Source organism: Mercenaria mercenaria, chromosome 9 (assembly GCF_021730395.1).
Source record: "Mercenaria mercenaria strain notata chromosome 9, MADL_Memer_1, whole genome shotgun sequence".
Taxonomy (NCBI): domain Eukaryota; kingdom Metazoa; phylum Mollusca; class Bivalvia; order Venerida; family Veneridae; genus Mercenaria; species Mercenaria mercenaria.
The window spans coordinates 2,095,650-2,107,109 of NC_069369.1; the positions used below are offsets into that span (position 1 = coordinate 2,095,650).

The following is an 11,460-nucleotide window of genomic DNA, read 5'->3' on the forward strand; positions in this document are numbered from 1 at the left end:
GAATTCAGCAGTTGACCTCTAACCCAAGTAAGAGAATGAACCTACAACATTAATGTTTGATGAAAATTCATTTTGAGAGAAAATATGAAATGCAACTTATGAAAAATCAGTTCTGAAAAAAAAGTTACTGAAAAGAAAACAATAATTGACAAATTTCAGAATAAAAAGATGACAGAAATGAATTTAATATATTAGACATATTATAACATATGAAAAGGGGGATTCTCAAACATATGACAGTTTTCAATTTATTGGTAATAGATTTTGATGTTTACATTAACACCAAGTGGACAATAAATGATTATATTTTATCCAAATTAATTGCTTTTTTTTTTTGCTTTAAATATAATAAAAAATGATGTTTATATTAACACTAAATGGACAATAAATGGTCATATTTTGTTCAAAATAATTGCTCTTTTGCTTTACTTATGATAAAAATACAGTCCATAAATTTTTCATCACTTATATTGGAACCGTAGAAGTACATTCTAACAAGTTAGAAGACCAAGTGTTGCTATTTTCTTTCTTTGTTTCCTTTCTTGGCAGCCAATACAGTGTGAGTCTCACTCTGGGAATTGTAATTACAGGCTGTGTCCCTGTTATCCTTAGCTGACCTCTTAATTGCCCAGTTGAACTTTTAATTCATGTTTCTCACTATATATTTCTCTGACCTTGGGCCCACGATCCCATGACCTTCAGCCCATCCCATCCCATCCCAGGAGCCCATCCCACGTGCCCATCCCAGGTTTTCCAGGCTGCCAAATTAAATCTGTTACCACTTTCAGTTGAGTAAATACGGCAATAAGACACTGACCCGGTCAATCCGTGAATTTGTTGCACATAATTAGATGGTCGCAATGGGGTTTGTTTTCACATATTAACCATGCATTTGAAGATAACGATAATATTTAGTTGTTTACATGTAAATTTGCTGATATATGTCTATCTGTTTGTACAAATGTTATGTTCTTCAAGAAATTGGAGGAAATAAAAGAATCAGTCAACCATCCTCGGGTTTAGTAATATGTAATCCATGGACGCATTCAGTCAGAGAGTCTAGTTTTAACGTCAGAGGTTATTTCTAAGGTCACGGAGTTTGACTGGCCAGCTTGTAATGACAACAGCTTTCGATATCAGTAGCTCAGTCAAGTGTGACTTACCAAACTATAATGTCCCTTCTCAAGAGAAGGAACAATTACTTGAAAGTTTTGTATGTTATATCGTAGTATGTTTATGCACCTGTGTCTAGCATAATAACATATGTCTAATCTCATATATCCACAACATACTTGATGTCGGAAAAATAAACTGGTTTTCTAATTACGTATCTTACTATTGCAATAAAAAAGAAAACAATCATGATTATGGAATTCTGAAAAGAAAGGAAAAAATACTATTCCAAAACTTGTTCATACTTGCTTAATTAGGCAAAGTTTTCAAAATCACATATGGATTTACATTAATTGCTTAGAAATACATGTACACGTTGAAAACTCATTATCAAAAGAAAAATAGAATGTTGATATATGTCTGTAATTTGTCGATACGATGTTTTGGCTTTCACACGACGAACATTACATTGTTGATGCCGGGGCCGTTCATTACGGGGTAAAACATGTAAGAGTTGCTCAGTCGTATGCCAAGTTTTAGTCAGTATGTTATTTCTTGTATGGGTAGTAAGTAGTCATGTAAGGATCACTCAGCCTGTAGGACAGTTCTGAAAAGTAATTATACCTTCCTAATTTTGTCTTATTAAACAATTGCTATATTCTAAAAATTGATAATTTAGGGATATGTTTATCTCTTCTTATTTTATTGAATTTCGAGGTTTAAGTAACGGATACGCAGACCATCTCCATACCTGGTCATATATTTACAATGTGAATGTAAAGTAGTTTTAACTTTTTGTTATACAGTACAGATGAAAAATAATTACCTTCCATCAGTTTTCCTAACTGGCAGTGCAGTTCTGAAATTATAAACAATTAAAGTTGATAAAAATTCAGACGAGACAAATTCCATGCCATAAACAATACACTTGACCAACATTGTCCGAAAGCAAGGTAATAAATAAATGCTTTGTCTAAATAGATCAAAACAAATCATCATCAACGGCAACAACAAAGGTTAACAAGGAAACTTGGATATATGACCATGTAAATCATGTAATCGGTTTAATTTTGATATTAGCTGGTTGAAGCAAATTGTAAAACTGTATGAAAATGATACCAAAACAATAATATGTCTTTTAACGTCATGGCAATTGAGAGAACACATCAAAGACTATAGGTGCAATGTTAATCCAGTATCCAAAGCAGAGTCAGTATGTACAAAACAAAATATAGGAACATGACTAACAGTGATGTTTGAAGTTCCATGCATGCTATAGCTAGAAAATAGATTCCGTGACACTGAACACGAACTCTAGGTTTTGTAAAAGATTAATGTGTTTTATTATTAGATTAATAAAAGACGCTTGAAACATTTCTTACCATCTATATAGCTCATATCCATGCTCCACCCTGCAAAAATAGACAAAACATTGGTTAAGACTTGAAACATGCTGACTATAAGTGATCAAGCAGTAAGGAGTGGTCCAAGGTCTTTAGAATCATATAAAATTATGAACAATTATTCAGATTTAGAATTATTCGTAACATTATACAGTTGCCATTATCATAGCAAAAACACAACACGGTGCAGGGTTCACACTTCAGCCGCATGACAACGTTATATTTTACATCAAATTGCATTGATAGTGATATAACTAAGAAATAATATATAGCACAATCGTGTTTAATTAATTCATTTTAACACGACGACGAAGCAATTATTATTCGCCCCGAGGAATGATGGCACGCATTTTACATTCTATCATTCTCATCACATAGTTTATTACCATTTGAGCCGTACCATGAGAAAACCAACACATTGCGTTTGCGACCAGCATGGATCCAGACCAGCCTGCGCATCCGCGCAGTCTGGTCAGGATCCATGCTGTTTGCTAACGGTTTCTCTAATTGCAATAGGCTTTGAATGCGAACAGCATGGATCTTGACCAGACTGCGCGGAAGCGCAGGCTGGTCTGGATCCATGCTGGTCGCAAATGCACTATGTTGGTTTTCTCATGGCGCGGCTCATTTATTTGTTTATTACTATTTCTTTGGCGATAGACACAAATGTATTTAAATGAATATAATAATAGTTTGTACGAGATTTCCAGTAGTCTTTCATATATTTGTTATTCATCAGCTAAGTGCATGTCCTCTGCGGTGTTTCCATTATACCAACGCAGGCAGTAGGACGTTTTAAAGATGTTTCAGTGTTGAATGAACGGATATTGAAACGCACCCGAGAGCGTATCATATACAATGCTAAAACCGATGATTGAATAGTGGATAATAAAAACATGACAAACCTTCGAGTTCTTGATTTATGGAGTATACTTCGGCGATGAAACACATGAAAAAACCTGTAAAACAAAGAACTGGTGAAGGCAGTATTCAGGATGATTACAAAACAATTATGAAGCTATAGAAGATCATTTTTGTTTCTAAAAAGCGAAAAACATTCCACCATGTGAACACCAGATGCAATTTGTGCTTGATCCAGCTTTCACTAGTAAAAGATATTTTTATTTATCATACCTCACATAAATGCTTTATGCAAATTTCCCATTGGTTTAGCTCGAATATTATATCATATTCCCCAATAATTTAATATCTTACGATAACTTTTTCCCATATCGCCCTTTGGTGATATGATACGGTCGCATTGAGTTGATACAGAGTGGTGTGTGAAAGCCATTGACTGCATTTTCCTTGTAAAGCTTTCGTCTAATGATAGACGCGATAATTAAAGGTAAAAAAAAAAAAACGAGAAAAAAGAGAATATCTTAAAGCAAATTTGCCACTGTTTCGAAGGATGATCTTCAGGTTTTACTGAACGATAAAAAAGACGCTACCTGCGACATATCTAAATCTTTTTGTTATTTATATTGTACTATTTATTTATGTTTTCAATAAATCAATTATCCCAGACCCTTTATATGTTTTCGGTATAATAAAATAGATATTGTATTCCCGGGAGGATGATATGAAATCAGAGCTGGAGGACGAATGATTTCAGACATAATGTCTTTCATTAAATCGTCACGGAAAACATACGCCCCGCACGGAGGTCGAACTCGCGATCCCGATATTCGTGATCTGCGCTTCTCCCTACTGAGCTAAGTGGGCGCGCTGTCTTTTCAATGGTTTTAATCAAAATTTACCTTTTGTATTTCGCTACTAGTAAATCATATATGATATTTTTCACCAGATTTATTTACTCTAGCTTAACAATAACCCACTGAAAACATGAAAAAAATGTAATACATATCGCTACCTGACAGAAGATATGCAGTATTCAAAAATGCTATCAAAATAGGCATAGCATACAATACAGTAGAAAATTGATAGTGAAAAATGTTTACAAGCGACTTTTACTTGAAATAGTAAAACATGTGGTTTATATTTAATTACCATACTCAAAACTCGAATTCGTCTGAAAACTAGCTTGCCCCCTACCCTGACCCCATTCTCCCATTTCCCCCAATAAATATATAAAGCGGCAAATATTTTCAAAAACTTAATATTTCAAAATTAATTTTAATGTATATGTACTGAATGTGTTGGAATATAGATATCGCTTCATTTACCTACCGTCATCATATTCATCCTGACACGGAGCATCACAGCAAGTATTGTTGACATATAACATTTCATTGCATATGCTCCACTCATCCTGCTGATAGTCGTTTGGATATGGGTAACCGTCAGTATTATAGGGCGTCGGAGTGTCTTGGTAAGAGGACCAGCCTGTCCAAAACGTTGGAGGAGGAGTACTGGGCGTGGTTTGGTAATAGTATGATTCTGAGTAATCAGGTGTAGACGGGTAATTGTCGGAGTTGTAGTCACCATACATAGATTTACAATAATCGCATGTCAAATAATTACTCGCATAACCTGGGTACTGGCGTTTCTTTTGCGAAGCAATTCGCTTGTTTGGAGATCTCTGTCTTGTTGCGGTTCCCAAGGACTGCGCCTGTCCTTTTCCGGCCGCTCCATATTTCCTGTTAAGCAGATTTCGCCCCATCTGTTTTTTTTCAGTTGCAGTTTGTAGCTTTCCAGATGCAACATCAGAGATCCGTTTTCTTAGAGCTAGAGTCATTTTTCCAGGCGAGCGATTTAGTTCCTTTCTTGCTGAAGCTGAACGCTGGCGATTTCTTGTGCTTTTCAGTCCTCTTGCTGTATCTGTAGATTTAGATGTTAATAAATGTTTGACACTGGTTTACGTCTTTTTATAAATATCTTAAAAATGTACTTATAAATACGTGTGAATAATTAATTTAACGTAACGATCAGGAATTTGTCCTATCCATTTTCAAAAGTGGTCAAAAATAAAAATAAAAATAATAAAAAAAACAAAGAAAAATGAACGCGCAAAAAGAAAGACGAATGTAGGTGTTATCATTAACGTTATCATATAATTTGGACAACACTTATATTTAGGTATAATGTGAGCGATTGAAGATACTCAAAGTGCACGGAAATGTGACATATTCAATACATAAAAAGGAAAAACAACAACTCGTTTATGCCATGGAATGTGAACTTTATGTAAATTTAGGAGAAATACTTTTGGCACATACCAAATTATTAAATGAGTCGTGTTGATGAATTTTGCTACTGAATGTGAAAACAAACATATTTCATAAAACAATCTTTTACTGTCTAAATATCTATAGAGAACATTTTCGATTGGAATATGAACGCGCATGTGGGGTATACAATAATATTTTATTAAAAGTACAAATGTCACCTACTTTGTCTGTTAGCTGGTACTTCGCTTCCTGTGGGATTTTCGTTCACATCCTGTGTATTCTTCTGTAGTTCTGTGTCAGCGTTTTCGCGTTTTTCCTCCTTGTTTTCTTCTGCTTTTGCAGATTTTAACAATTCTCCTAAAGCGCACAAAAGAATCAGTCAGTTTTATTATTCGAAAGTAGAAATAAAATTTTCAAAAGTTTATAAATGTTTAATACAGCGAAATTCAGCGTGAAATGATTAATTGATTAAATAATTTCCATAATATAGTAAGTTTTTTTTTTAAATTTTTTATTTGGGTCACTATATTTTTCCCGGTTTCCCGAGTTATGGATGAAATCTGGTATAATGAGTCATATGAGGAAGTGACAGTTATATTTCTGGCTTAGTTTTATTGCTTATTGTATTGAGAAAAGATCTAGACAATTTTCATTGTGAATTTCCTGGAATAAGTTTACTCTTTAAAAAAAATGTCTACATAGGCGTAATTACTAAATGGCTGTTTTCATGGGGGCATTTTTTGATTGTGATGTTCCTCAGAACAGATTATTTTTCTTATATGTAACAAAACATGTCAATATATTTAAATGACCATATATGTTTTTCATATCATTGAAATTATCTAAAGTGCTGAAAATGAGGTCTGAATATTTTATTGTTAATATGAAAAAAGAAGGAATTGAATTGGTAGAATGTAACCATCAAGGAATACGAAAGCCGGTCATAAACACAAAACAATAAAACGAATCAATGCATAACTTACTCAATTTAGTCGCCAGCAAATCACGTTTTGCTGAAATGAATGGACAGATTTTTTTTTCAATTTATTTATACTATTTAAAAGCAATATAAGCTCACGAAATTAATGGATATTTTTTAATCTCGTTAATTCATGTTTTACCATGCAATAACATAACAACTTAAATGCAACTTTGCAAATTTACAAAGAAAAGAAGAAAAATACAAACATTTATAAGTTTTCATTCTTTTTCTCAATGTAAGAAATGCATAAATGAATTATTTTCCTCTTATCAAAATTGTTAATAACTATTTTTAAAGTGCTGTTCAAGTATACAAGTGTGCTGATGAAAAAAAATCAAATAATGTATATAGATAATCTACCTGTCTGTACCTCCTTGGCCTGCTCTTTAAGCTGCTGCAATAAAATAGAAAATGAAAAACTTAAAAACATGGATGTCATGTTACTTGTAAAATGAACTTACATTTAGCCGACCGTTTATTGTAACTTTGCCCGTTTTAAAGTCGCTATTTTTCGTGACCGCTATGTTAAATGCTAAACATTGCGAGCGTATTTGCAGGACTGTTGCACCATATTCGGCACCTTTCAATAAAAGCATGTGCCCGCTAAAACTTGTGAGATACCAAAATTTAAACAATATAAATAAGACTGTCGATATATTCAGGGGTTTCCTAAGGTTTTCTTATAATCCTTAAAATGGTACTTATTCAGTCTAATACAGCATCTCCATGAGACGGATATCCGCCAGTCACCCAGACAGCATACAGGAAAAACATTTTGGAATTCATATATCACCAAAGTGTATACAAGTGGCTTCTTTAAAAAGAAGCCAAGGAGAGGTCAGCTGCTTTGCACAATGTGAGTGTATGCGCGTCCCATACAGTTTCTTTTGCGTCTTGAATTTCCCGAACTGACCGTGTACAAAAGAAGAATTGCCACTGTTGCTGTGGACGAAATTTTTTTCAAAGCTGTTAATACCTGTACAGTAGCATCAAAAAGTTTCTTTTGCATTTGTGCTTACGGAGAATATGTATTAATATCATTTCATGTCATTATATGCGTAATTATTGCAGTTCTTTTTAATACGCAAAATTTTAACAATGGTTCATAACTGAATTCTAATTTTGTGCGCATCCAGCAATTTAGACTGTGCTGCTGTTATATATGCTTAAAAGATACTGTCGTTATATTGGTGTGAAACAAAGTCTTGCTTTCATCGTGAGCACTGTGGAGAGGTCTGATGACCTCTTCAATGATGACCTCTCCAATGATGACCTCTCCAACGGCCATTCTGGTAAAAGAATTTCTAGAGATTTATAGACACAGTACGTATGTCTATACATATTGATATCATACATAAAACAGGATAATTAAAACTGATTAATGTACTTGTGTAAACAAACTCTTCGTGTTATACACAATACACTTTTCTGAATCCATCTTAGTAGTTATAACCATAATCTTTTCAAAGTCCTTCGCAAAGTATTGTGGAATAAAAATCATCCCTGTTAGTCATTATAACTCATGAATTGGATTCAGAAAGACATTGTGGATTACATGAATACGTAGTTCATAGGTCATCACATGATCGTTGATGTTGACATATTCCAATGCCCTATCAAATACCACAAGACAAGCTTGAATGTAGTTTTATAACCTTTACTTTCACAAAAGTGCCAATCACATCTACACTGAACAAAACAGCTAACTCACCATTTGTTCTTTTGCCAGCAATTTAGGAGTTACTGAACATACAATTTTGGAATTTAGTCTACTTCTAGAACAATATACTGTTGATAAGATTTTACAATTTCAACAAAATCAAATTATGCTATCATATAAATTCGCTCCTTTTACGACTTCAATCAATCTTTGATAGTCAATTAAAATAAGTACACTAAAAAACGTTATGAGGGAAGAAAATGACAACAACAAAAAATCAAAATAATGTCGTTGCCGCGCTCTATCGTAAAAGTATGTGCGACATTTAAACCTTGCGTAGTTAAAAATCAAAATTTACACTTTCTTATTTCTAAAGAAAATATGTATTCATTTTCTAAAAAAAACCCCCATCTTTCAAGTGTATTTTCGCGACTTTCGGGCATTGATAGTTAAATGAATAAAATCATATTTTTGCGTTATTTAATGCTATTTTGCGTTATTTAATGCTACTGAAATTTTGATAAGATTGGTAGATCGATGTAACTGTCCTCTTTATCTAAGAAAAGTACTTGCAACTATTTTTAAACTATCTATAAAATAGCAAATGGCGGGTTAGCCATTTACGGAAGAGCACTAGTGCCAGGTGCGTTTTTTATTAACTCGAAATTTCGAGATACGTAACTCCAAATTTCCGTTATTAAATTTTGGTTCAGTATATTTAGGAGCAACGTGAAATAAATTTTTATAGCTAGAATTGGGAACAAAATGTTAACAAAATAACTGGACTCTATTTTAGCCAGACTTAGAAAATTGTTTAAATATACCTGTACGCTTAAAAACTAGATTGATCAGGAATTGTTTTTTATGCAAAAATACTCAATCTATGATTGTGCAAATTTGGCATAAAGAATTAATATCAGATCACTTGAAAAGAACGTATCACTTTTCTAACAGTTTGAAATTTTTTTATTGAACATGTTGCAGATAAGACCATAATTCCACACACAAAAAATTAAAACCTACGATGTCATTTATGAATATTAAAGACAACATATATCTTGGTAGAATACAGACGAAAGGATGCACACTTTTATACTATATTCGTTGTATTAGTAATTAAACAACCGGAAAACAATTCTAAACTGTCCATATCTCTAACCGTAGTCCAACGTGTTATGGTTATATATATGCTGCATGCTAAGAAGAATTGCGCGCATGTGGTGATTCGAGTACGAGAATAATTTTTGTGATGTATAATGTAACTAAAAAACAAAGACGATGCTCATCTAAATTCATTTAAAGGTAACTGAAAATGAAACAATTGACTTACCTGTGTGGTTGCCCCATTAAGGACTGCAAAACTAGCCGCAAGCAGAATGCATAGACACACAAACTTCATTTTGATGTCAGCGTTCCGACGGACGAAAATGCTTTGACCAATTTCGAAAAGATCAAAGTTGTTTTCTCTTTTTGTTAATGTTGTTATGTCGTAGCCATGGAGCGCGAGCTGTATTCTTTCATACTTCTACCTGTATAATAGATCAGTTAACCTAGTTTCTATATTAATCTATTGAAAAAAAAGTATTTAGGTATATCTCATAATTGATGCAATTTGATATTTTAACCATGTGGAAAAGACTGTTTTCAAAAAAGCGATTTCATGTTTGTGACCTGTTCAATAATAATTGTCTTTACTATAATTGTCAGAACACGTCTGTATCTGAAAAGTTCTCTCTGTCTGTTCTGGGGGCTTTATCTCACTCTGTCCCTCTGGTCAGATCACTCTGTGTCTGTACTAGTAGAGGATGATTTCGCGCCCTGTGTGGCTGCAGTATATGTAAAGCGCCTTTGAACGTGTTTATCATGAAAAGGGCGCTATATAAATCTGGTATAATAATAATTTATGTTCTCTTTGTAAAAATTCGGCATCAAAGGTGTGATTTAGCAAAGTTGTGTATCTTCTTTATTTTGCAAAATCCATATATGAGTTATATATAATTCTACATGGCTCCAGAGATGGTGCAATGTAGTAAGAACTTTTGAATTGTGGTTGTTGGCAACAGTGTTAGGACTAAAAATGCTTCAAGGCATTAAGAAACAAAAACTTATTTTTACTTAAATTTCACAATGACCTTGACTTACAAGCATATATCATGTTTGCGACACATTGTCTCATCATTGGGAACATTTGTGTGCAGTACTAAGATAAATTATCAATGCACATAAGAGTTATGGAGCGAAAACAATTTTACTTGATCTCCAATAGTGATCTTGACCTTTGACCGACAAAAATGGTCATGTGCGCGGCACATAGTCTAATCATGGGGAAAAATTCTGTGTAGAAATAAAAAATCCTTCAATGCAATCCAAAGTTATGGAGTGGGAACAAACAATTTTACTTGGTCTGAAACAGTGCCCTTGACTTTTAACTGACACGCATAGACCATGTGTTGACAAACTGTCTTTGGGAAAGTTTGTGTGTAGCACTAAAATAATTCATCAATGAATATAAAAGTTACGGAGCGAAAACACTGTTTAATTGACCTTAAAAAGTTACCTTGACCTTTGACCTACAAGCAGAAATCATATACGTGCATAATCTACATATTGCTTTCTATTTACATACCAGCTTTTATTATCCTAGCTTGAATACTTTTTGAGTAATTGCAGGATCAAAATTTGCAGACTGACAGACGCACGGTGGTCCATTGGTAGAGTACTAATATAAAGAGGTCAAAGAAAAACCATTAAACGAAAAATGGATGGATCAACAAACAGTTATCTAGAAGGGATTTTCAATCAGAATGGAAACTACACCAAACTATATATGGTCTTGGACAAGTTTACGAAATGTTTGAAATAAATATAAGTGAAAAAAAAAAACTAATACGACAACTTGCGTATGAAAAGACACGTAAGAGGCGCCTAATATGGTATGAGCACTTAGTTTTGCTGTATCTCTTCGATTCAACAGGTATAAAAGTTTTTATTTAATACCTCATATTTCTATTTCATATCAATTGGACGACGTGAAACAAATTTTTTGGACCTGTTTATTGCGTCAGATAACATATATCAAATCAAATGAATGCAATGGTCGTTATCCCCGAGGAAGTCGAGCTATCAGTCTGCGCAATGATTTTTCCGATGAAAAGCCGGGTGCGACAAGGA

The 11,460-nt window shown here is 33.6% G+C and overlaps 1 protein-coding gene across 2 annotated transcripts; it reads right to left on the bottom strand.

The window, feature by feature from the left end:
- Nucleotides 1-344: 344 nt before the first annotated feature.
- On the bottom strand, nt 345-9,828 carry LOC123547699 (uncharacterized). 2 transcript variants are annotated; one of them, XM_045334963.2, is made up of 9 exons: nt 9,620-9,828; nt 6,990-7,020; nt 6,631-6,660; nt 5,870-6,004; nt 4,707-5,297; nt 3,422-3,475; nt 2,496-2,525; nt 1,940-1,972; nt 345-1,720 (listed from the first exon to the last, which is right to left on the bottom strand). In XM_045334963.2, exons 1-9 carry the CDS (start codon nt 9,686-9,688, stop codon nt 1,662-1,664), a joined length of 1,032 nt encoding a protein of 343 aa, XP_045190898.2. In that variant the 5' UTR covers nt 9,689-9,828; the 3' UTR covers nt 345-1,661. The 2 variants fall into 2 exon arrangements, with proteins under 2 accessions (XP_045190898.2, XP_045190897.2); XM_045334962.2 differs by having other exon boundaries at nt 346-1,720; nt 6,990-7,023; nt 9,620-9,825.
- Between the last annotated feature and the right edge of the window lie 1,632 nt (nt 9,829-11,460).

Excerpts from the sequence above, each read along its gene's own strand:
- LOC123547699 (XM_045334962.2), bottom strand. The coding sequence starts at position 9,688 with ATGAAGTTTGTGTGTCTATGCATTCTGCTTGCGGCTAGTTTTGCAGTC. Across the intron at positions 6,005-6,630 it reads TTTGCTGGCGACTAAATTGA|GAGAATTGTTAAAATCTGCA; the intron begins GTAAGTTATGCA and ends TGTGCGCTTTAG. Across the intron at positions 3,476-4,706 it reads TCAGGATGAATATGATGACG|GTTTTTTCATGTGTTTCATC; the intron begins GTAGGTAAATGA and ends TTTGTTTTACAG.